The sequence below is a fragment of the Podospora pseudopauciseta genome, chromosome 1, assembly GCF_035222475.1.
Source record: "Podospora pseudopauciseta strain CBS 411.78 chromosome 1, whole genome shotgun sequence".
Taxonomy (NCBI): domain Eukaryota; kingdom Fungi; phylum Ascomycota; class Sordariomycetes; order Sordariales; family Podosporaceae; genus Podospora; species Podospora pseudopauciseta.
In genome coordinates, this window is record NC_085892.1 from 572,807 (window position 1) to 596,965 (window position 24,159).

The 24,159-nt window shown below is 52.1% G+C and overlaps 9 protein-coding genes and 1 non-coding gene across 10 annotated transcripts; 5 read left to right on the forward strand and 5 right to left on the reverse strand.

Moving 5' to 3' along the window:
- Positions 1-1,568: 1,568 nt before the first annotated feature.
- Positions 1,569-2,073, reverse strand: QC763_0001950 (uncharacterized protein; the record flags this gene model as incomplete). Its single annotated transcript, XM_062905064.1, has 3 exons — positions 1,569-1,674; positions 1,741-1,840; positions 1,908-2,073. 3 exons carry the CDS (start codon positions 2,071-2,073, stop codon positions 1,569-1,571), a joined length of 372 nt encoding a protein of 123 aa, XP_062769573.1.
- A 1,605-nt stretch (positions 2,074-3,678) lies between these two features.
- QC763_101450 (uncharacterized protein) lies at positions 3,679-5,132 on the forward strand (the record flags this gene model as incomplete). Its single annotated transcript, XM_062906695.1, has 2 exons — positions 3,679-4,189; positions 4,246-5,132. The coding sequence occupies exons 1-2, from the start codon at positions 3,994-3,996 to the stop codon at positions 5,130-5,132; spliced, it is 1,083 nt and encodes a 360-aa protein (XP_062769574.1). The 5' UTR covers positions 3,679-3,993.
- A 564-nt stretch (positions 5,133-5,696) lies between these two features.
- On the forward strand, positions 5,697-7,687 carry QC763_101455 (uncharacterized protein; the record flags this gene model as incomplete). Its single annotated transcript, XM_062906696.1, has 4 exons — positions 5,697-5,724; positions 5,783-5,863; positions 5,917-6,572; positions 6,627-7,687. The coding sequence occupies 4 exons, from the start codon at positions 5,697-5,699 to the stop codon at positions 7,308-7,310; spliced, it is 1,449 nt and encodes a 482-aa protein (XP_062769575.1). The 3' UTR covers positions 7,311-7,687.
- QC763_101460 (uncharacterized protein) lies at positions 7,637-8,914 on the reverse strand. Its single transcript, XM_062906697.1, has 2 exons — positions 8,619-8,914; positions 7,637-8,561 (listed from the first exon to the last, which is right to left on the reverse strand). The coding sequence occupies exons 1-2, from the start codon at positions 8,654-8,656 to the stop codon at positions 7,805-7,807; spliced, it is 795 nt and encodes a 264-aa protein (XP_062769576.1). The 5' UTR covers positions 8,657-8,914; the 3' UTR covers positions 7,637-7,804.
- Positions 8,915-9,135: 221 nt separating this feature from the next.
- QC763_101470 (uncharacterized protein) lies at positions 9,136-10,982 on the forward strand (the record flags this gene model as incomplete). Its single annotated transcript, XM_062906698.1, has 2 exons — positions 9,136-9,918; positions 9,989-10,982. Exons 1-2 carry the CDS (start codon positions 9,743-9,745, stop codon positions 10,980-10,982), a joined length of 1,170 nt encoding a protein of 389 aa, XP_062769577.1. The 5' UTR covers positions 9,136-9,742.
- Positions 10,983-11,245: 263 nt separating this feature from the next.
- Positions 11,246-14,933, forward strand: MAN9 (Beta-mannosidase B). The gene is made up of 2 exons (XM_062906699.1): positions 11,246-12,662; positions 12,719-14,933. Exons 1-2 carry the CDS (start codon positions 12,150-12,152, stop codon positions 14,771-14,773), a joined length of 2,568 nt encoding a protein of 855 aa, XP_062769578.1. The 5' UTR covers positions 11,246-12,149; the 3' UTR covers positions 14,774-14,933.
- Positions 14,934-15,377: 444 nt separating this feature from the next.
- Positions 15,378-17,965, reverse strand: XYL2_2 (Endo-1,4-beta-xylanase 2). Its single transcript, XM_062906700.1, has 2 exons — positions 16,818-17,965; positions 15,378-16,744 (listed from the first exon to the last, which is right to left on the reverse strand). Exons 1-2 carry the CDS (start codon positions 16,824-16,826, stop codon positions 15,620-15,622), a joined length of 1,134 nt encoding a protein of 377 aa, XP_062769579.1. The 5' UTR covers positions 16,827-17,965; the 3' UTR covers positions 15,378-15,619.
- A 93-nt stretch (positions 17,966-18,058) lies between these two features.
- QC763_0002020 lies at positions 18,059-18,170 on the forward strand. The gene has a single exon. It is a non-coding gene; the product is annotated as a tRNA-Leu (tRNA).
- A 629-nt stretch (positions 18,171-18,799) lies between these two features.
- Positions 18,800-21,571, reverse strand: MET7 (Folylpolyglutamate synthetase; the record flags this gene model as incomplete). Its single annotated transcript, XM_062906701.1, has 3 exons — positions 18,800-20,111; positions 20,166-21,372; positions 21,425-21,571. The coding sequence occupies 3 exons, from the start codon at positions 21,569-21,571 to the stop codon at positions 19,855-19,857; spliced, it is 1,611 nt and encodes a 536-aa protein (XP_062769580.1). The 3' UTR covers positions 18,800-19,854.
- Positions 21,572-22,053: 482 nt separating this feature from the next.
- Positions 22,054-24,154, reverse strand: QC763_101510 (uncharacterized protein; the record flags this gene model as incomplete). Its single annotated transcript, XM_062906702.1, has 2 exons — positions 22,054-23,800; positions 24,150-24,154. The coding sequence occupies 2 exons, from the start codon at positions 24,152-24,154 to the stop codon at positions 22,054-22,056; spliced, it is 1,752 nt and encodes a 583-aa protein (XP_062769581.1).
- Between the last annotated feature and the right edge of the window lie 5 nt (positions 24,155-24,159).

Sequence of the window (24,159 nt, forward strand, 5' to 3'; positions counted from 1 at the left end):
CTCATTATCTGGTCTATTCCCAATACCAAGTTCCCTTCAAAAGCACTAACCCACTCAGAGGTCAACTGCTCACGACGCCATTCTTTCATAACCTGAGGTCATAAAAAGAGATCATCAAATATGGATGATGCAGCACATCGAACTGATACGATCACCAAAAAAACCATTGCCGTCATGAAGATTGGGGTCATTTTGGTTGGTGTATGTACGACCAGCACAGTTTCCATGTCTGCAATAGAAGTTCACAGGTTAGATCTTGATGACAACTCTCTCAGAGCTGGGCATGATAAACCATATTCTTATGGGATAGGTTATTCCACATACTCGTACCACTCGCAGTAGAATCGATCCGTGTCGAGGTTACGGATCGAACTGATCACATCATTCCACTCGGTGGGGACGTTGACTATATGAACAATGAGACTATCTCAGTGCGCTGGAGGCGGGTTTGAAAAGAACTAGGCAGTGGGCCCGTCAATATCCTAAAGTTTGGGATGAACCTCGCAGCCTTCGTTGTTGTACATCAGAAAGGTTCCGCAAGGAGTGCCCCAGTTGATGTTATGGCATGCAAAAACATGGGCAGTCCATTGTCGTGCCTCGAGGGTGTTCTCCTTGGTGACTCGCGGTGCAGCAGTTGCGGAGAGGACGCCCAGGGCGAGCAAGGTGGTGAAAGATTTGAGATTGAACATAGCTTCTGCGCAGAAATGTCGTGAATGCTGCTTTGAGGATGCTCAAGATAGGTCAGGAGCTTACTCGTGGTGAGACGAACCGCCTGCTCTTATACTTCTTACTTGGCTTATCTTCATGTGTTGATGCACCCAAAAGGCTCAGCAATAGTCGAGATAGGTAATGTAGGTAGATACATACCTACCTAGACATGTCCGAACAATTATTTGGCCCTCTCTTGTTGAGTTCAATTCATCATGAGATGTCTCGCGACAAGGGATGTTGGATCAAGTGAGGAGAGTACAGCATTGGCATCCGCTATGATGCTGCATCAATAGTGCTGACGCCGCCTCTTGTCTTTGCGGCACCAAAGCCAGGGGTTAAACCTGAAGAACGCTCCCGCTGACGCATAGGCAAGGTTATCTCGGCGTAGAAGCATTATACTGATTTGATTGGATTGCTATGATTGGATTTTGTTGGCGTTGGAGGTTGATGAAGTTCCTCGGACATGCACCCACCGGCCTGCTCCCTGAGACCCAGCACTGATCAAACAACTGACCAAAATACTGGTGTCTTTGCTTTCAACATGCATATATTTTCGCCTTAGCAGATTTCTTCACCTTTAACAACATTGGCCTTCTTGATAGGTAGGTATCACCGACTGATGCTGTTCTGATGACCCTTGCACGTAGAGGTTAGCACAGGACACTCTTATACCAGATATCTCTTGAGTCAGGTTCTATCAAGTCTGATCGATCAAGATGACTTGAATGAGTGCCACGCAGTAGAGATTTATCATTCCATATTTAATCCTTATTCACACCGTTCAGATGACGAACGAAGACCTTTCAAGGGCTGCTCATTCCATTTCAATCTCTCCCATGCTCTACGCCTCAGCGCTCTCAATAACAGCGCCAAGAGCTGATGCGGTCATTGAAGAAGCCGTCGCCATCAGCGAGCTTGGCATCTTCTTGGTTGGTATAAGACCGACCTTCGCAGTTGCCATGTCTGTGGGGCTCGTGAAATATTAGCTGGATTGAGATTAAAAGAAAGACTGGAGGAATTGGCACTTACTCGTACCAAGTGCAAGACCAAGCGGTCTGGTTGCGAATCGAGCTGATCACGTTATTCCAGTCGGATGGGACATTGACTAGATGATTGTTAATACTTGCTGCTGATTGGGTTGTCCAAATGTGGGACAACGGCGGGTTCCTCACAGCATTGGCCAGCTTCAGACCCAAAGGGTTGGCAAGGGGCGCCCCAGTACGTGTGGTGGCAGGTGTAAACAGCTCTTCCGGTCTGACGAGGGGCAGGCTTACCCTCTTCAGCATCCGCGGCGGGAGCGGGGGCGGCAGTGGTCAGAACGCTCATTGTCAGCAGGGCGGTGAAACACTTGGGATTTACCATTTTGATGAGGTGTTGGGGGGCGATGGGTATCAGGGACTGTTGGATTGATGGTAGTTCTGGTGAATTGAAAAGTTCGTCTGCTCTGGGTGCCCGGTCGAGCTTTCTTTATAGTTTCCCTTCGACTGATCAATAAGGTACCTCATCCTGTCCGCAGACTGGATGTCCAGGATGATACTACTCAGTCCTTGACAGAGCCAGTGACTCCGGCACATCCGTTATTTCCAAGACTTTACGCTGTGAAGTATGTTGGATCACATGACTGTTGGCTCAAGAACTCGTTGGTCGAGGTTCATGTCAGGTCAACGCTTATACGCTGTCGATGGTAGCTGGTAGTTTGGTTCATGCTCGATACCTTACCCTACAGGCAACTGCATTGCCAATAACACACCATAATTCTGGTTAGGCAAGTACTATTGTTTGCTGAATCTACCACTCCATGCCTGACCAATTAAGGATAGGTAGGTATCTTCATTTTACATTCTGGTCTGAACTGGATCATTTGCAGGAATCTAGTTCCACTCATTTTGTATCTGTTTCAAGAAAGTCTCTTTGCCCTGGTAGGCCGGAAAACATAGCTATGCTTCCAAGAACTCTTTGCTTCGAAAGATGATTTAAAAAGCCACAGATATATCGCCCGGAAGTCTTCTCAATTTCCAAGAAACGTGTTATGGACTCCCAGCCTCCTTCAAGATACGTAGTCCATGCTGCATTCAACCAAATCTGCTCATGATAGCTCCGCGCGATTCCTATCTTGTCTTCACTTCCCGCTTTTACTTCCATATCAAGGCCCAACCTTCATGATTACGCACACGTGAGCTCTTTGCAGGCCAGGTACCAACTAAGCTTAACCAAACTGTATCTTGAACCCCTGTTGCGAGCTCTTATTGGTCTGCCTGTAGTGGGAAACATGTAAGTGCCAGAGGATGGTCACCAACCACATAAATATTGGCACCATCGTCTCTCAACAGAGGCCTGCGTAGAGTGACCTTGTTCCCGAAAGAATTCGGAATGCAACCCGTCAGATCCCAAGGTGCAAGCGTTGGTGCCGTGTTTTTGCCGCTCAGCTACTGAACGTCAACAAATGAGAGTACCAAGATGGCTAGGTGATAGGTTATCCTAACCAAAAAGTTAGATCCTAATTTCCAATACCAGAGCCAACACTCTAAACTGGATAGAATTGACTATAACATGCGAATCATGTAGTATCGAAAGAACGGTCAAAAAGGTCGCATGACCAAGACTGTTGGCCTACCTGAACCAACGTCTAGTCTAACGAGACATTATTTCCGTGTTTCGGGTGTTTCGATTCTGAAATAACCAACAGATATAAGATGGGTTGTGCGCAGGCTTGTCTGAGGATCTGCTGTCCCGCCCTCTCTAACAAGTTCTCAGACTGAACATGCCTAAGTTAGGAGTGCTCTCCTACACACTGGGCACGCTGTTACCGTCGAACCGGCAGCCCATGACGCTCACCTCCCTCGATGATTGCTCTCATGCACATGCTAAACGTCGACAAGTTGAGATCATCACCGACCTTGTCAGACTGGCGTATAGCTCGGTGAAGCTTCAGACAGAAGCAGTCATATGGTAAGTAAACAGTCCCAAGTCTTCAGCCCCTATCCTTGTCGCCCTGCTTGGAAGCTCCACTGGTCGGTGGGTAGCGTACCGATCCGCCTCCAGGTACCGGCAGGTTGGGACACTGCGGGGTAATTAGCGGCATCAGCGGGGCCGGGAATGACGGCATCATCAACGGTCCGGCCATCGGAGCTTCGTTTGTTTTCGAGATACAAGTGGATTGGTAATCCGGGAAACGGAATCCTGGATAACCCTTGATCGTGCTGAATGATAAAAACAATTTCGGCAGCTTTTGTGTAGGCTTTGTACTTGTTCGCCAACATCAGTCCAATACCAAGCCTCACCATGGCATCAGGTCCCATCAAGATCGCAGTCCTCGACGACTACCAGGGTATCTCTGAACCCAAGTACCAGCGACTTGACTCCTCAAAGTATGAGGTGTCTTTCTTCAAAGACACTCTGCCCCCGTTCAATCATTCCGATACCACCCAAGATGTCAAGGACAAACTCGTCGCCAGACTCGAGCCTTTCACGGTGATCTGTATGGAAGACGATGCTTTCATGTGTTGAGATAATCAGATGGCTAACAATAGCTAGCCACCATGAGGGAGCGTACTCCTTTCCCAAAGGATTTGATAGCCCGCCTCCCCAACCTGAAGCTCCTCTTGACTACCGGAAACCGCAACTTGGGGCTGGACCTGGAAGCCTTCAAAGAGCGGGGCATCCCTGTTGCTGGTGCTGTCGATAGAGCTCATGCAGGGTCGGTAGGTTCTATCAGCACAACGGAGCACTGTGTCGCCATGATCCTTGCTGCGGCTCGCAACATTGCGCAAGACGATTTCTCGGTCAAAGCTGGTGGCTGGCAAACAGTTCCTGCCGTCTGTCTTCGCGGCAAGATCTTTGGCACCGTCGGTCTCGGGCGGTTGGGCATTGCCGTTTCAAAGATCATGTACCTGGCCTTCGGGATGCGCATCATCGCCTGGAGCTCCAACCTGACACAAGATGCTGCCGATGAGAAGGCTCGGGCTGCCGGATTTCCCGTCGAAAATGAACACGGAGAGAAGACCTTCAAGGTTGTCAGCAAGGAAGAGCTTTTCAAGACGGCAGATGTGGTCAGCATTCACCTTGTTCTCTCGGATCGGTCCAGGGGCAGCATCGCTGCTGCTGACCTCGCTCTGATGAAGCCCTCTGCCATCTTCGTGAACACGTCTCGGGGACCTCTTGTTGTGGAGAAGGATCTTCAGGATGCGCTAGAGCAAGGCAAGATCCGCGCAGCAGCTCTCGATGTATTTGAAAGAGAACCTCTGCCGCTGGACAGCAGATGGAGGACAACAAAGTGGGGACAAGATGGAAGGAGTCGCGTGTTGCTCACGCCTCATATGGGCTATGTGGAAGAAGCGACACTCGATGCCTGGTATGAGGAGCAGGTAGCAAATCTGCTGAGGTGGGAGAAGAATGAAGGTCTTACAACCCCATTGTATTAGCTGCCATGCATTGCTTCTTGATCAATGATAATAAGCTATGCGCTTTATTCAGCCGTCTTTGGTCACATCATAAGTGTTTTAAACAGGGTGAATCATGGCCATTGAAGCAATAATGGTCACCTCTCTCGCGGCGTTCTTTCTCCGGTGCCTGGCACTCCTGCCGTCTTTTACCTATGTTCAGGTTTCCGCTCATTTCACTTAGGCTGCCTTTGCGTCATCTCATTCGTGCTTTCCCTTCTCTTCAGCACTTGCTCATTCCTGAAAGGCCCGTGCTATCGTTGGCGTCGTCTGTTTACTTACCTCCTACTGCAAAGCTTCCAGGTTTCTGCTGGCTCTTCCTCTCTTCTCTTGGATCCAAAAACCACAGCTTCGTGGAGTTTCTCTGCCAGCAACAAACACGAACTTGGACAACCGCTCCGAAGAGGAAACCTACACGCCTATCCAATCATCATCTAAACCCACTTCTGTGTTCTCGAGCAACCTGTCCGACGTCACCCTTTTCTACAAACATCCTTGGCATCTTTGCGACGGTCCTCTCATCAAAGCTGTCAAGTAGGACGAACCATGGCATCGCAGCGGGAGCCCCACAACAGTACGGAAGCACAAATTTCCATCATCAGCAGTGACATCAAGCTAAGGTTTATGTGCAGGCATGACGCTACCACTTCGCACCCGTGAGGCTCCCCAAGGTCCCCGAAAGCAGGTCCAGCTCCAACGGGCCACAGCTAGTGGTATGTTGAATTGCAGAATTTGAAAAGCGATTGATCTAAATATTTTGACATAGATATAATGCCTCACCTCGGTCCCTCCCGCCCCGGGTATGGAGCCCCCTCGTTCGGAATCCCTCCCACCCCGGTCATCGACCGTCCTCTTCCTCTCTGGGGTCAAACGACCCCAGTTCAAGTCCCCCAGGGTCATCCGGGGGCTCATTATGGACCAATCCCTATTCAGGGTACCCCTCAGGATCGCTTCAGGCGCGAGGTTCTTGGTCGACGTGGAGAAGCCATGGGTCCGGGGCCTAGGTGGACACCTGCTCCTCCCCTTGCCCAGCTGTCTTTGAGGAGTAGCGGTGCCCTTCAGCCTTACACCCCTCGAGCCTCATCGACGCCCCGTCAGACCGCTGAAGCGCTGGCGAACGCCCCCCAAAAGCTTTCATTCGCGTGCCAACGGCGTCGCTTCAACCCAGTGTTCGAAGCCTTCGAAACCTCCGACGGCAGACACGGGTGCCATGTCAAAATCGACGGCGCACTGTTGAGAAGTGACCGTCTTTTTGAAACAGCCCGGCAAGCCAAGGAGGATGCAGCCATGAAAGGGTTGGATTACCTTCGGCAGAACAGCCGGGCAAGTCGGTCTACGGTCCCCTCAGCGAGCTCAGGGGGCGAGCCAAGAACCCAGGTCAGTGGGTCTGCTCAGCGTTTACAAAACAGAGAGGCTGCTACAGTTCGTCACGGTTCTCCTGCTTCTCGTTCTAACGCACCTAACACTCGTCTCTAGGCACGCCTCCTCCCATCTCAAGCGTCATCTTCCATGCGTTCTGAAGCATCCATCGCTTACCTTGCGACCTCAGTTGCTCGTCTTGAGGCGACGATCGCCCATCTCCAGGCACCCGCTTCCAGTGCACGGGATAACTTCACCCGAGTGCCTATCAAGCAAGACCAAGATGTCGAAATGACGGGCGTCCCAGCCTCCGGTGGCACTCTGGTGTCCGTCATCAGCGCGGCCCAGCAGGCAGAATTGCTAAACCAAATACAACGGATCACTGGGATGGACGTGATAAATCCATCCAGGGAGAGTGCCGAGGTGACTTGTGCCTATCTCGAAGGTTTGGCCGTGGGATCACGGCTGGCCACGGTAGCACGCCGCCGTTCCCGCTCCCCTACCCGTTCTCCGCAGACTTCCCGAGGGCGTCGGCACCGTGAGCGTTCACCCGCCGACGCCCGGGTTCGGCTGACCCCGCCCCCAGTGTACCAGCGATGGAGTGGCCGCCCTGCGACAGATCGGTACCGTCCTGGTGAAGACCGGTATTGTCCTGATGAAGTCGGGCGTCTCCGTGACGACACCCGCTCTCGCAACAGGGGCAGTGGTTCAGTGGAATCTGGGGTGACTTCTGGTCATGGCAGTGGCAAGAGCTCCGAGAATGAGAGTGGAAACACTCATGAGAAGCGCTCCTCATCTTGATCTTGACGACGGCGTCTTCTGATACTGGGGCACATTACCGGCTCACAGGAGCTGAGCCGGTGTTGTTTGTCAATGGGGGTCATGTCCTGTCCCGATCGGCGTTTTCGTGTTTTATGTGGAGTTTTGCGTTTTGATATTGGTCTTGTCTTTCATTGCTTGTTCGGGATTGCTGTCTGCCGTTTTCTCATTCTTATTTAACATTGAAGTTCGGCAGAGTTGGGGAAATGTGATACTAGGTCATCCTTTGCAGGACTTGCCGTGCCCTTTTGCATGTTTCATTGGGCTATCACTTGCTGAACAATCTGGGACCTGGCGGGAAATGGGCCGAAGAATTCAGGAGATTCATACAAAGTACTGACACTGGTTGCTTACACGGCTGTCACGGTTGATGTGGGGAGCTGGCATGTGAAATAAAAGGCCGCCCGAGATGTATAGTAGTTTCTCTAACCACAAATGTAACAATTGTAACACAGGGAAATATGAGAAGCTGCTTCTTACAGCTTACTTGGCATGCGGGTTGCGCCATCCAACCGGATAACAACTCCATTCAGCATGACGTTCTCGATTGTTTGCTTCACCAAGGAAGCGAACTCCTCTGGCTGACCCGCCCTCGCCGGGAATTCCATGGCCTTTTGAAGGCCCTCTCTCACCTTGTCCGACATCATGGCCGTCATGGCCGAGTCGAACATGCTAGGCGCAATGGTCACAACTCTGATGCCAAATCTTGCGAGATCCCGAGCCATGGGCAGAGTCATGGAGGCAACAGCGCCTTTGCTCGCCGCGTAGGCCACCTGACCCATCTGTCCCTCAAAGGCGGCGGAGCTGGCCACCATGACAACCACACCCCTTTCCTTGTCCGGGCCATAGGGCTCAGATTTGGCCAGGAGAGGCAGAAACTGACGAGTAACATCAAGAGTACCCCGGAGGTTAATGTTGAGGACAAAGTCGATGCTATCCAGGGAGACGGGGTTGAGGCGCTTGTCGAGGATCAGACCTGGGGCGCCGACACCAGCCGCTGGGATGATACCCGCGAGGGGCTTGCCAATTTCCTTGATCCATGAGGTCACGGCAGAGACGGCAGAGGAGACTGAGTCGGTGAAAGAGACATCGCAGGGGAAGAATTTGGCTGATGGGGCGCCGCCGAGGGAGGCTACGGCTTTGGCGCCGGTTTCTTCGTTGAGATCCAGGATGGCAACGGAGGCGCCGGAGGAGATGAGGGTGCGGGCTGTGGCGAGGCCTAGGCCAGAGGCGCTGGGAGAGATGGTCAGTATGGTGATAAGAAGCTGAGGTGAAGCCGGGTCAGCTTACCCGCCTGAGATGACAAAGCTGCGACCGTCGATTTTCATTTTGGATCACTGGAGGAGGATGTGGATGGGATGGGATGAGGGAACAAGGTGGGGTAGTGGTAGTGTCAGGTTGAGATGGAAGAGATCTAAAATTATATGTAAATGGTAAAATACCTGCCGGGCCGGTCGTGTCCCTGGTGTAAGTGACGACGATGGTCTTGGTGTTGTTAAATAAAGTGGGTCATCCGAGTGCCGAGCTCTGTGGGGGAGGTTGCATTGACCGGGAATGCCTCGGTTCCATGTTAAGCAGTCCCCGATAGATGCATGAGCACATGGAGTGGGTCTCGAGCTGTCTGAGCTCAAGCCTCAAAAATTGTGAAGCATCTGCAGGGTCTCCGCCGCATCGTTGGTGTGGCTTTGTCACCGTTACGAAACGTTACGAGCCCAACTGCCACACCAGCCACATTTTCCCCCACACGCACATGTCACCCTGCAGCCATCGTCCCTCGTGCTCGCTTTCCCTGCCGTCTGGTTCCCCCCTTGTCTGATCTCGTTTCTTTGCTTGCAGATAAGGCCGGCGTCGTGGAACCGAACCTTTACACCAGCTCTTTCAACAAACTGGCTTTCCCTTTTTGATTGCAGTCTGAATAAAGTTGATCGCATCGCGAAGGAGAAGGAGAAAACGAAAAGAACGGGAGCCCACTTTTTTTTCCATGCAGGTGTTGTACTGTGTACCACACCGCTCCTCTCTTTAATCTTGCTTGTCTTTGGTGTCGCAAAGTTCAACCTTTTCGATCGACGAAAACGCACAAATTTCCGGTTGGCGCAAACGCAGGTTTCATGTGTGGCTGGTCTTTTTAGTTATTATTTTTGTTATACAGAAGGATACACGAATTACCAGCTTTTTTGCGCCATAGAGCAACACACAGGGAGCAACAGGTTTCCACACTCGAGTAACAAAGACCACCGAGGGTCGTCAAACACTTTGAGCGAGAGAGATCCACGACGCTACGAACGAACCCCGCCCGAGACATTCTTGGAGTTGCGCGCGCATAGCACACACAAACGCTACCACTACCCAACACCACACCAGAACCCTTTTCATAAACCATATTTGAGGCGAAACACCCAGATAAAAACGATCGCATGAGCAGCTACGTTGAGCTCTCCGGCTTCGGCCGGCCCCGCCGGGGATCCTCCGCCGCGAGCGACACGAGCAGCGCCGGCACAGTTACCCGCGGACAGGACAGAGAACAAGAGCTAGGGAGCATGTACGACTACTTGGCCAAAATCATACTGCTAGGTCCAAGCGGGACTGGAAAGTCTGTTTCCCCCCATGCCACCAATCCCCAACTTTGAACTCTTGCTGACTTGCCTGTATGCATTGTAAAGGTCCTGTCTCCTCCATCGTTTCGTCAAGTCCGAGTGGCGCGTGCTATCCTCCCAGACTATCGGCGTCGAGTTTGCCTCGAAGATCATCAAAGTCGGTACCGGCGCAAGGAGGAAGCGAATCAAACTCCAGCTTTGGGATACCGCGGGCACGGAAAGGTTCAGGTCGGTGTCGAGGTCGTACTATCGGGGCGCGGCGGGCGCGATACTGGTGTATGATGTCACCAGCCATGCGAGCTTCAACAGTCTGCAGCCTTTTCTGAACGATGCGAGGGCGCTGGCGAGTCCGAATTTGAGTCTGTTGTTGGTGGGGAATAAAGTCGACTTGGCGGCTAGCCAGACGGGAGCGTACTCGGATTATGAGGATAATGATGACTGGGGGAGAGACAATAGGCTAGGAGTAGGGGGTGGGAGGGGTGGGGGGTTGCCGACGCCGAGCAGTATCGCCAGTAGCAGTGTTACTTCTTTTCAGACTACGACGACGACGATGACGGATCGGACTGAGCAAGGGGGGAGGGGTCAGCAGACACCGATGGTGCCGAGTTCGTATTCTAGTATGTCGACTATTCACCCGGGGCTGGGGTCACAACTGAAGGCGACGATTGCGCCGGATGGGAGGGAGGTCGGCGCGGTTGAGGCGTCGAGGTGGGCGAACATGGTGAACATTCCTGTGACGATGGAGGTTTCGGCGCTGAGTGGGGAGGGTGTGGATGAGGTCTTTGGGAGGTTGGCGAGGATGATTTTGACCAAGATTGAGTTGGGAGAGATTGATCCTGACGATCCGATGAGTGGGATTCAGTATGGTGATGCTAGCGCGCTGTGGAATGCTGGCGCAAGTGATGGCGGGAGCATCAAGAGCACTTTGACGGCTGATGACGTTGGCGTCGGGGGAAGAAGGAGAAGGGGAAAGCCAAAACGGATGGGACAGGGTGGGCTGAGAGAATGGGAGGAAGTTTTCACGCTGACGGGAAGGAGAAGAAACAGGGGGTGTTGTTGATGATGGGAGTCGAAAGACGAGGACCTAATGATACCATGCGGCGACTAATACCTGGTAATGGACTGACGATGTGTATGGACTTTTTATGGCATATTTATTCTGCACGACGCTTATCATGTGGCATGGAGTTGGTACAGGAGCGGGCGGGTCTGTCTCTCTAGACACTCTTTGTTTCTTTTTTTTTTTTTTTGTTTTTTTGGTACTGCATAGCCTACATGAGTTATTTCTTCTATATTTTTTGATCTTCGTCTGTCTTGATGCAACGGCGGGTGCCTTGGGGGTTATCATGCTGTTGCCGATGCATGTGATATAGATGGCAGAAACGAAGGGTCCGATATGCACAAGGCTGGACCAACGCAGTCCGTCGCTGCAGATTGTCACGGCGAAACAAAAACTTCCATATGCGCTCCTATCTGGTGAGCTGACTGGCTATACTTCGGCCATCATGAGCTGCTAGCTGGTGAGGTGAGGTTGGAGTTTAGCCTAAAACGGACGCGGACAGCGTCCTTCCGGGCGCCCAAGGAACTTCCGCACTATCATCAGCAGGAGCTTTGATCCTCTGACTCGGCAATGTTTTCTGACACAAAGAGAGCAGAAGTGGACAAAATTCGTTTCTGAAGCATTCAAGAGAGAGCTCATGACCTCGTTATAGTTACAAGCTCATGACTGGCATCAATCATGATGGGCTGGTGCCACAAGCAACCACCAAGCAAATGCCCCAATTTTGCACTTAGATACTACCAACAACAGCATCACAATTGGAGAAAGCAAGCTCCATCTGCAGACCCCAACACGGGATGGACGGCCAGAATGGATGACCTGCAGCCCTGGGCGTGTGGGGTGAGGCCAGGGGAGCTCCTTCTTCATTCGCAACTCCATTTGTTCCCTCGGGGTGCCTTCCCCCGCGGTCTTCAACACGGTGAGCGGCAGCTCGAATTCCAGGCCATGAGAGGAAACATTGAAGAGCTATAAGACGGCTCTTGCTCTGGACATGTTCAAGAAATACACAACTCTCTTGTCGGCAGCAGCAGCAGCAACCACAGTTTGTATCTCTCTGTGAGAGTCATCACCAGGCTGTCCCTCCTTCCACCACCTGTACCCCACTGTCGTTCCCCTCACTGCCCCTCACCACCAACAACCCCACCATACGATAGGAGTTTATGTACTATGGCTCCCGCCGCCGCCGTTATCGTGGTCCCCGTCGACAAGAACTGGGAGTTCAAGCAGCTCGACAAGGAAGACGCCGAGTTCCTCCCCGTTTCCCAGTTCCCGACCAACGTCCACCTCGACCTCATTCACCACAAGATCATCCCCGACCCCTTCATTGGCAAGAACGAGCTCGATGTGCAATGGGTGGGCGAGGCGCAATGGGTCTACAAGACTACGTTCAAGGGACAGCCCGTCCCAGAGGGGGCCAAGGCTGTGTTGGCCTTCGACGGGTTGGACACCTTTGCGACTGTAAAGGTGAACGGGACCACGATCTTGGAGACAGATAATATGTTCACCCCTGAGAGGGTGGAGGTGACAGGACTGTTGAAGGAGGAGAACGAGCTTGTTATCAGCTTTGACAGTGCCTATCTCAGGGGCTGGAAGCTGGTTGAGAAGTATCCTGAACACAAGTGGGGTGTGTGGAATGGTGATAATTCGAGATTGGCTGTGAGGAAGGCGCAGTATCACTGGGTATGATCTCTCTTGTGCAGGCTGTCAAGGACTATCTTGCTAACAATGAGAAATAGGGATGGGACTGGGGCCCGGCGCTCCTGACTTGCGGGCCATGGCGGCCAATCAACCTCGAAATCTACGAAACGAGACTTGCAGACCTCAGCTTTGACAGCACCATCTCCGAGAATCTTAAGTCAGCCGGCATCAAGGCCACAGCTGAAGTTGAGGGGCCAGGTGGAAAGGTCAAATTTGAGCTCTCGCTCGATGGTGAACAAGTGGCATCCCAAACCGCAGACGCCAATGGCTCCGGCAGCGTCACAGTTTCCTTCCATCTCGACAATCCTTCGCTTTGGTATCCCTTCCGCTATGGAGAACAGCCCCTTTACACACTCACTGCCACTATACTGAGTGGTGATGATGAGATTTCCAGCATCAGCAAACGGATCGGTCTTCGCCGAGCCGAGCTCGTTCAGCAACCACTCCTTGACCAGCCCGGAACCTCCTTCTTCTTCCGCGTCAACAATATTCCCATCTACTGCGGTGGCTCGGACTGGATCCCCGCCGACAACTTTATCCCCCGTATCACAGCCCAAAAATACTACGAATGGATTTCTCTTATCCGTGATGGCAACCAGTTCATGGTCCGTGTTTGGGGCGGCGGCATCTACGAGGAACAGGCCTTCTATGATGCATGCGACGAGCTCGGCGTTCTCGTGTGGCAAGACTTCATGTTTGGCTGTGGCAACTACCCTGCCTGGCCTGAGCTGAGGAAGTCTATTGACCGGGAGGCCCGTGAGAACGTCAAGCTCCTCAGACACCACCCTTCTATCGTCATCTGGGCTGGCAACAATGAGGACTACCAGTATCAGGAGTCTGCTGGGTTGACCTACGATTTTGAGAACAAGGACGCCGAATCTTGGCTTCAGACCGACTTCCCAGCGAGATACATCTATGAGAAGATTCTCAGTGATGCCTGCGCGGAACTCATTCCAAGTACTTTCTACCATCCTGGCAGTCCGTGGGGTGCGGGAAGGGATACACACGATGCCACGGTGGGCGATATCCACCAGTGGAACGTCTGGCATGGTACCCAGGAGAAGTGGCAGGATTTTGACAAGCTCTCTGGAAGATTCGTCAGCGAGTTTGGCATGCAGGCTTTCCCCGACGTCAAGACCATCGACGCGTATCTGCCTCTCGGCAAAGACGACCCGGACCGATACCCCCAGTCTTCCACTGTCGACTTCCACAACAAGGCCGACGGTCACGAGAGGAGAATCGCTCTGTATCTGGTGGAGAACATGAGATATGCCCCTGACCCCTTGGAACAGTTTGTCTACTCTACCCAGTTGATGCAGGCAGAGTGTCTTGCCAGCGCGTACAGACTCTGGAAGAGGCAGTGGAAGGGTCCAGGGAGGGAGTACAACGCGGGTGCTTTGGTGTGGCAGATCAATGACTGCTGGCCGGTGACGAGTTGGTCGATTGTGGACTTTTATCTCCGGCCAAAACACGCTTTTTACACGGTCAAGCGGGAGATGGCGCCCGTTTCGGCGGGGATCACGCGCAAGATTCACAAGCACCCCAGGGATAAGTACACGCGGGTGTATATTGACACTGAGACTAAGATTGAAGTCTGGGGGAGCAATCTTACCCTTGAGGATTTGACTGTTGATGTGGTGCTCAAGGCTTGGGATATTACTACTGGGGAATTGACGCTTGAAAAGAAGATTGCCGAGGGTTTGGTCCTGCCAGAGAATAGATCGACGGAAGTGGGCGCGTTGGATGTTCCTGTGGGGGAGAAGGGCAAGGGAGAGGAGAACAAGATTGTCGTGACGGCGTATATTGTTCAGAATGGCAAGCAAATCGCGCGGTATGTCAACTGGCCGGAGCCGCTCAAGTATGTGCACCTCCAGAAGCCAAAGGAGCTCAAGGTGGTGCTCAATGATGATGCCACGGCTGTGGACATCAGCGCTGAGGTCCCCGTCAAGGGTGTCGCGCTGGAGTGCGAGGATGATGCGGTCAAGTTTGATGATAATTTGGTGGATATTGTTCCTGGGGAGGTGGTTTCTATTGCTGTCAAGGGGGCGACGAAGGAGACCAAGATTTCGACGAGGTATTTGGGCATGATCTAGACTTTTTCGCTTTTCATTTGCTGGGATTTTTACAGGGCAAAGGGAGAAAACGGACGATGTTTTATTCTCAGACATACCTTAGATGATATGCAGTTGGTAGGCCTTGGAAGAAAGACAATAGGCCGGTTTAACAGCCCCTAAAAGAACTTTCATGCAATGACTTGGCTCAAGTACTGAGATCATCCGGGCAGGCCAAGACATCATCAAGCCATTAAAATATAGTCATACGGCCTCATGTTATCACTGAAACCCTTTTCGACTACCGCTCACCACCCATTGACTACCTCTTTAGCCATACAGAATCTATTTTGGGGCCTCTTAACCATCTTCAAAGGACTAGTGGCTTTCACCATTCACCAGTTCATGCTTCAGTTGTTCATCACATTCAGCTCAACAGCGCGGACCTCGCGGGCTTTCCTTGGGCGCTCTGAGAAAGACACTCAGAGACCGCTGCCAATATACAGTTGAGTTCACTCAGGATATATAACACGTTGACAGGGGCAAACCGTGCCGCAAGTATAGGAGACACTACGTGGCTGATATGGGAAGAGGAGACATAGAAAGTGTAGAAGGGGAAGAAGTTGATAGCCGTATGACGTAGGTACGCAGGAATAAGACGTTGCATTCTCAAATACATTAGTGACTTGCCAAGAGTCGTTTGGACAAGCCAAGGTCCCTACAACTCTGCTGCTAAAGACGTCAAAATAAAGAAAATTTATGATATGTATGCTAAAAGACCAAGGTCCCATGTCCCAATGCCGTCCGGTACGCCATAACACCCACCATGCAAGTTCTTTTTCCCTTCTCTCCGGTTGTTTTTAGTTTAACTTTGTTGATATTGCTTGCTTAGCAGCAGCCAGTGTTGCCCTTGGCCGCCTCAAGCTTGGCAGGGTCAACAGAGGTGTCAAGCTCGGTCTCCACCTTCTCGTTGGGGCCGGCAATGAGAATCTTGATGACCTCACCCTCCTTGACCTTCTTGAACGCCGACTCGGCATCCTTGAACGCAACGACGCCATTGACGAGCTTCTTGACGTCAACCTTGCCAGCGGCCACGAGCTCAATAGCAAGCTTGTAATCACCGCTGCCGTAGCGGAACGAGCCACGGGCCGTTACCTCCTTCAGGCAGAGAGCCATGATAGGGAAGTTGATGTCCGACTTGCCCATGCCGCCCTGGACGTAGGTACCACCCATGCGGACAACGTGGAGGGAGGTCTGGATGCTAGGCTCGGCACCGGAGGCGTCAATGACAACGTCGGCGCCCTTGCCGAGGTTGGCAGAGGCGATGAGGTTCTTGGCATTCTCCTCGGCGGAGACACGCTGGGAGAGGTAGGTGTGGGTGGCGGCAAAGGACTTGGCAAAGTCCAGTTTCGACTGGACAATGTCGACCTGGACGATCTTGGTGGCGCCGAAGGAGGCAGCGACGGCGGCACAGAGGAGGCCGACGGGGCCGGCGCCCATGACGACAACGCTGTTGCCAGGCTGGACGCGGGCCTGCTTGACGATGTGAACAGCCACGGCGAGAGGCTCGATGAGGGCGCCCTCTTGGAGAGACACGTTGTCGGGCAGCTTATAGCAGAAGTCGTGGGGAGCGGACCAGAAGCCTGTTAGCGTGCCGTCGTAGGGGGGAGTGGCGGCGAAGACCATCTCGTGGCAGAGGTTGTAGCTGCCGCCAAGGCAGTCGGGGCAGCGGCGGCAGGGGTAGCCGGGCTCGAGGGCAACACGGTCGCCCTTCTTGAGGTCTGTGACTCCGGAGCCGACCTCAACGACGGTACCGGCGGACTCGTGGCCGAGGACCATGGGGTCCTTCACGACGAAGTGGCCAATGGCGCCGTGGACCCAGTAGTGGACATCAGAGCCGCAGATGCCGGTGTAGTTGATGGCGACGAGAACATCGTGGGGGGACTTGAGCTTGGGGATTGGGCGCTCCTCGAAGGAGACGTCATTGGGCTTGTTGAGGACGAAAGAAAGGTTCTGTTTGGCATCGGTTAGCTTGCGCGGTAGGGGGGTAGTTGTTGAAGCTCTTGAAAGCTATGACGGAACTTACGGAAGACATTGTGACTATGGGAGGGCTGCGCAAGAACTGTACAAGAAAGAATAAGAGAGATTCAATGAGCTATCAGCGCTTGCTTGCGGAGCGGAACTGATTAGGGGATTGTCAAGAAAAAGGATGGACAAGAAAGAGAGAGAAGGAAGACACCAGGGCCTACGAATATATACGAAAGCCAAGTCGAGCCACCCCGACTCAGGAGCTAATGTTCAATCTCCCAGCAAGAAGAGTAAACCCGCTTCTCGGAGATATCCCAGATGGCCAGAACCTACCAGGAGGACCGCAACGATGGATGAACTGGACGGAGGGGGGGGCGAGTGCGGGGAGCTTCTCCTCCAAAGTGCCCCTCCATGCGCGTGTACCTGACCGGTGACCACCAGTGTGACAATCTCGGTGGCCTGGAAGGTTGGGCTCGATACCATGCTGTAGAGAAAACCCCCCACTGCAGGGCGGGCATTACGCCATGGATTCCATGGCTTTACACGGCGCCCATCTTGGTCTCTTTTCCTGGTGTTGCAGGTGAAGGATCGAGCTCTGGGAGAGCTTGAAGCACAGGACCCCACCCCACGAAATGCTCGACATTTATCCAGACATTTTACCCGCTCCAATCAAAATCGGAGCGCATTTCCGGTGGTATCCGCTCCTGCGAGGGGGATATCATCTTTTTCACTCCTTCTGGTGCCTGATGCAGCGCTGTCAAACCTGGACACCTGGACCAGGTGTCAGCTGAGAGTCAGAGACTTCTCAGGATAAAAACAAAAAAAGGAGAATGGTTAATGTCGGCTGAAGTTGTTTTGTTGGATTGCCGCAGGGTTGGATTCGGGCGCCCGAGCGACTGGGTGGACTGGGATGAGAAAGCACCATGAGGGCATTGTGGGCTGATTGAGTTCTTCGGAGCCTGGTTCGTGGGAGGGCAGAGGATTTGATATGCCGCTGCAACGGAACCTCAAATGCAAGTGCGGCTCGAGGGTGTGTGGTCGCTTGCGCGTGATCGAGATGCATTCGCTACTGCACCAATGCCTTTGACATATCTATTATACCGCTGAGCGCGGCAGTTGGAGCTGCGATCTCGGAATGATATCAGTTTTACGATATGTAACCTATCCAAGGGGGATCACCAAGGGTAAAACAGTCCAAAGATGCAATCATCATTTTTGTACCAGTTGGCATTACGTCCGTGGAGGATATACAGTCAAAAAGAAAAACCAAAGCTATTATTTAGCCAATAAGTAAAACAATGATGAGAGTGGGATTCGAACCCACGCCCCTTTCGAGACCAGGAAATACTTTACAGTATGATAATTCAAGTGGACCTGAACCTGGCGCCTTGGACCGCTCGGCCATCTCACCGTGTTGTCATGTAAACTGGCGACAAATTTTATCCCTAAGTTCATACAAGACACTCGGCATCTGAATGCAACTTGAAAAGGGGCCCCCTTTTCCCTGTATCTCGGCGCAACCCAGACTCCCAATCCTTAAAAACACGACACTCAAACATCTTCACACTAATTCTCAGAAGTCAACTAATCCGAGCGTTGAGTGAGTGAATATGTGGTTCTTTTCATGGTATCAACTACGACTCTATGACTATCAATACGCAGCTTAACCGCGGTAGCCCGATCCAATCCAGGGTGGCAACGCCAACGTGCATCCTCCGTCCTCATTAACTTTCATTTCTGAGTCTTTCTCTTTCACAATATCCCTAGAATCAAATCTGTGAATTCTCATCATACCTCGCAAAGATAAATCCGGCAGTTTGCCGATGGCAGCCTCGTTTGAGGAACCGTAATTCCTATCCGGCCGCATTGTGACTGCCACGACTGTATTGAGATCAGCCAGGCTCGCATCACAGACCAGAGCACGGCGCCAAATCGGGCGGTTTGGCAGCAAAGCAAAGACTTCCACCTGTATTGTTGTGTTTTGCGCTTCGCTCTTATTTTTCGGCCATCGTGCCACCATCTTTCCCAGATCTGCCTCTTCAACAAACTTCTTTACCCGTCAAATAAGTCTTTGAAGGGTCCTGCTCCGAGTACACCATTTGTCTACCCAGGTTCGGTAAGGTCTGCAGCAACAACCATAGGCTTTTCCTTCACACGGGCATCCAGCTTTGTAGCGGTGCAAAGGAGAGGTGATTTTGGCCGAGGGTGGCGCAACTGGATAGTTTCGCCAATTGACCAGTGATTCCAAGTCTGGATTCTTTCCCGCAGATGACGGCGACTCCACCAGAAGACATCACACGATGATTTCCCATGGCGCATCGCTTGGCTCATACCCAGGTGTTGTTTGGGATGAATGGATCAAGTAGCGAAAGCTTCGGACCGGAGGTATGTTTGATTCCCGCGTGGCAGTGAAGTAGTCTTCTTGATTGCGGTAACGGCCGTAGATCGCCCACTCGATCATATCCCAGATTTTGCAAGATAGAGAGCTGAGCCGCAGCCATCGGCGCAGCGTGTTATTCTCGGCATCTTCCTCAAGTGGCTCGCGGATGAGCATGTTCTCGGGACGAACATGATGACTTCTCAACGAGTGTAATTCTATGTTAGCCCGTTGGCGTCTCATACTTTGTCATCTTTGCCATTGTGGGCGTCTGCTCAAGTGGCACCGTCGTTGTTGGTGAGAGAGAACGTGACTGCCCTGAATCTCGAGGTCGGAGGTGTTGATTGTAAGAGAGATGCGAGGAGAAGAGAAAAGAAATGCGGGATCCAAGCGAAGTTTAAATACCGCAGAGGAGGCGCCCGTCTCAAACTGAGTTGACGAGGCTCAATTTAGTCAAACCTTGCAATCGTTTACGAGACATCCGCCACACTGTGGGCAGAAACCAGGCCAATATAAGCTTGGAATAAGACTGAAAATATGGACTGAGGCTGGTCTTATCTGATGCACCCTCAAAATAGTGTTTCTTATCGGTATACGGATTACGGGATGTCCTAAACCAAAACCTGTCAGTTGAATAACAGGCTATTTGGGGCAAGTCAAGTGGTCAAGACACACTTCAACTCTGCCCCTCTGACGTCTAATTGCTTGTAACCGATGTTTAAAGAGCATCAGCTTTCTCCAAAATTCCCAATGCTCCGCCAACAAGATGTAAACTGCCTGTGATGAGTGCTTGTACCTTGCTGCCGTCTTCTCCCTCGGAATTTGCCAACCCTCTCGCAGTGTTGATGGCTTCCTCAATGCTAGGTATCACTAGAATCTTGGCAGATGTGTCGAGTGATGCCCATTTCTCAGCAAATATACGTTGCTGGGTCATTTTCTCGATGTCAGCTGGGTTGTACTGGTGATTCACAAAGTCTGGTTGAGGTTAGCCATGAGCTTTGTCCAAAATTGTGGTGCAGGGGACTATACCTCTCTTATAGCCCATCGTAGCATATGTGACATTCGTGCAGAAGATGACATGCTGGAACCCTTGACCTGTCGAATCGGCGTTCTTCACAGTGTTGCATAATCCGTCCAGGAAGTCGACAGCCTCACTCCGCCCTTGTTGGTTGAATATTAAAACTTTTGGCCCCTTGCCCTCAGTCTTGGTTTCCTCGACGAACCACCTGGCCGCCATCTTCAAGCTATCTACGGTGTGCGCACCGTCCACGTGCCAAATAATATTGTCCTCTTCTTTGACCTCACACCGTCCCCTCCAAACGACTTGTTCTATCCCATCAACAAACTCACTTGGCAATGCCGCCGCATCCGGCTTAAAATCGGGATCCAGCTTTTTCAGCGCCGTCTCAGCCAAAGCAATTGCGAGCGTAGCATTCTTCTTCTGGAAATTCGCATCGGGCCTAACTCTCACGCCTTGGAGCCTTTGATCGACCTCGAGGACCTTCAGATCGACACCCTTCTCCTCTGCTCTGTTCTTGAGCACCTCGGCAGCAGAACCGACCTGCTCGATGGTGAAACCAGGGCTGCCTTTCTTCAAGATTCCTGCCTTGTGCCACGCGATCTTGTCAACTGTGTCGCCCAACACATAGACATGGTCAATGCCCAATGTGCTGATGCCGCTCGCCACAGGCCGCTCCACCACATTCGTGGCATCGTACTCGCCCCCTATTCCCGTCTCATAAATGGCAACGTCGACGCCTTCCGACAGGTAGACATGGTAGCTCATGAGAGTCAGGTACCGCGCGTAGATTGGTTTCGTGCCAGGCTCGACGAGATCAGTCGCAACTGTGCTGTTGTCCTCTAGCCTGTCCCAGACCTCGAAGAAATACCTTGCAAACATCTCCTCTGAAATCGGCCTAGAATTGATTCGTATCCTTTCGCGGACTGCGATCAAATGTGGGCTGGTGAATAAGCCAACCTTTTTTGGAATCCCTTTCGTCTGGTGCCATTTTGACAAAATGGAATCGACAAAAGCACACGTGCTTCCTTTCCCCTTGGTGCCAGCAACGTGCACGATGTTGAGCTTCTCGAGATCAGATGATGTCGAGTAACCTATCCGGGCCAGATAGCCTCTCATTTCCTGGACGGAGTTCGCATCGGGGCGAATGCCTGCTTTCCGGCGGGCCTCAATGACAGCGAAGGGGGTCTGGAGGGTGTTGAGGGTGTCGATTGCGTCCTTTATTTACCGGTTAGTGAATGGTGATCGCAGGATGGAGATGGCAGTTTACATTATATGTTCTTGACGCCATCTCTGAAAAGTGTTGCCGCCGGTAGCTGACAAGAATTGAGATGAGGGTATTCTTTGTGGTGGTGGACTTGAAAGATGTCGTCGGTAAACCGCCAAAGATTGCTTTTCGCTTCAGCACATGATGCATTGAGGTCGAGTCTGAGTATCGGTTGTGGATGTGGGTTTATCACCGACTTCTTATCTTGTATAATTTGATGATGGTTCACATATAATTCCCGAATTAAGCGCAAGATAAAATGAAGACGGATGTGGGATAGTGCGACAAGATGCTGGAAGCGGAATACTCCGGGTTGCTTCGGCCCCCGAACATCGGCGTCGGTGCAGACGTCAGAGGCCCACTTATGTTGCAACTGCCGTCTATATCGGACGGAACAACAAGCTGCCGGACTTGGTGAGGGTGAGACCCGACGTTCTGGTCTTTATTATTTGCCTTCAACTTGTACTTGTATCAGACAAGCAAACGACAGGCCTGAGAATGGTATTCTAGGAGGATAGCTTTGAGAATTTATATTTAGGGACTTCCTGTCCAAACTTCGCATCTTCTTCGGTGTCACATCCTGAAAGCTCGTCCGCGTACGGGCACGATTTCGCTGTTGGATGAACCCCAATCTATGCACTGATTCTCTTCAAGACAGTTCCAACAAGATGGAAACTTCCCGTCGCCAGCACCCGGCACTCCTTTCCTTCCGCTCTTGCCTTTGCTGTCAAATATTTAACCCCTTCAATAGTCAACTGAACATTGTCGGACACTCTACTTTCCACCTCACCGTTGTACTCCTTCATGATCTCGAGTGCTTTCGTCTGCACACTCTGGTCTCTCTTCTCGCCTTCCTTTGGTGGTAGCTCTTCGTTTCTCGTGAAAAAAGCATGTGTAAACACCTCCTTTGACCCACTAGCTTCCTTCTCTGCGCCCTTGAGCAACGCAGTAAGCAGTATCTTTGGGTCCCGTTCCTGCTGGTTAAACACCAGAACCCTCAGCCCATCTCCTCCCCTCGAAGCAAACCACTCTCCCACACCCGCCAAACTATCCTCTGTATGCGCTCCATCCACAAGCCACTCGGTCCCATCCTTCCCATCCCTTACAACCTCACATCTCCCTCTCAAACTCGCCTCTCTAAGACCCTTCACAAACTTATCCGGTATATCATCCAGCCCCCACTCCTCATCAAGCCCAAACCTCCCTTCAAACTTGTGGCCTGTTTTAACAAGATGCTCCCGAGCAGCATACACAGCCAAAGCCATATTCCCCTTCTGAAACGGTCCCTGCAACATCCCCCCTTCCACCCCCTTCCACCCCTTCACCTCTTCCTCACCAATCTCCACTAATTCCGCCCCCTTTTCCCTCGCCCTCTCCCTCAAAACCTCCCCCACCGTCTCCCGTGGATGCCTAATCGTAAAAGCCTTCACCCCCCGTTTGAAAATCCCCGCCTTATGCCACGCAATCTTTTCGACAGTATCCCCAAGCATACCAACATGATCAATCCCCAACTGCGTCACCACCGCAGCACTGACACTCTTCTCCGTGAGCACATTAGTAGAATCATACTCCCCCCCAATCCCGCACTCCACCACCGCATCCCTCACCCCCTCGCCCAGAAACGCCCTCAAGGCAACAATAGTCAGAAACCGAAAATAAAACGGCTTCGTCCCCGGCCCCTCCAACTCCTCTTCTTTTGCCTCGGCACCAAGCTGCTTCCTCGCCTCCGCAGTCATGGTATCCCACACCAGATTGACGTACTTGCCAAACTTCTCCTCATCAATCATCCCTTCTTTTTCCTGTGGCGATAAAAGGGAGATCCGCTCCCTTTGGTCAACCAGATGGGGAGAGGTGTACACTCCCACCTTTTGAGTGGGGGGGTTGGAGTATTGGGCGAGGATGCTCCCCACAAAAGCGCTGACGCTGCCCTTTCCTTTTGTCCCGGCGACATGCACACATTTCAGGCCTGAGGAGGCGATGCTCTCGGGGGAGAGCCCCGCGCGGGAGAGCCAGAAGAGCATTTCGGGGATGGCGGCCGCGTTGCGGTCTGTGCCGTCTGGCAAGGGGACTGTGAAGAGGGAGGTGATGGCGAGGTTGGATTGGAGGGCGGAGAGCCGGGAGAGGGCTTTTTGGTAAGAGACAGAGGAGGACATGTTGGGGGTTATGTGGATGGGTCGTCGGGGGTGAGATGAGATGTATGCCGGCAGCGAGAAAGAGGTTGACACCCTGGATGGGATGAAAGATGGTTGCTGGAAGCGGGAATTTGTGATGGTGCTGATGGCAGGTTGTCTTGAAAATGAGCGACAGATAGCTCGCATTCTCAGTTGAGGTTCGGCGACATTCGGCTGTGAGTGAAAGCTCAGGTGAAATCTGACCAGGCTGATGTGTCACTGTAAGAATTGCTCAGTCGGTCCGGACCGGAGTTAGACTGTAAAACATATCAGGATAATGTTCTCGCCTCATTGATTTCAATCTCACTACTTACGACACAAGAATCAATCAATAGGCCAAAAGTATCAATCTTCGGCTTGATGTGATGAAAGATGAAAGAACATGATCAAGTCAAGATTGATCACCACATAAAAGCGGGTCACTCCGAAATGCGGTGCTAAAGAGAAGCACAATGCAGGGGCGCAACAAGAACTGCGAGCAATTAAAAAAAAAAGGGAAAAAATCAGGAAAAAGTAGGAAGAGTCAACCATTCTGAAATTCTAGCTGGCAGAATTACGCCATGGTCA

Excerpts from the sequence above, each read along its gene's own strand:
- QC763_101460 (XM_062906697.1), bottom strand. The coding sequence starts at position 8,656 with ATGAAAATCGACGGTCGCAGCTTTGTCATCTCAGGCGG. Across the intron at positions 8,562-8,618 it reads AGCTTTGTCATCTCAGGCGG|CGCCTCTGGCCTAGGCCTCG; the intron begins GTAAGCTGACCC and ends CATCTCTCCCAG.
- MAN9 (XM_062906699.1), top strand. The coding sequence starts at position 12,150 with ATGGCTCCCGCCGCCGCCGTTATCGTGGTCCCCGTCGACAAGAACTGG. Across the intron at positions 12,663-12,718 it reads GGAAGGCGCAGTATCACTGG|GGATGGGACTGGGGCCCGGC; the intron begins GTATGATCTCTC and ends AATGAGAAATAG.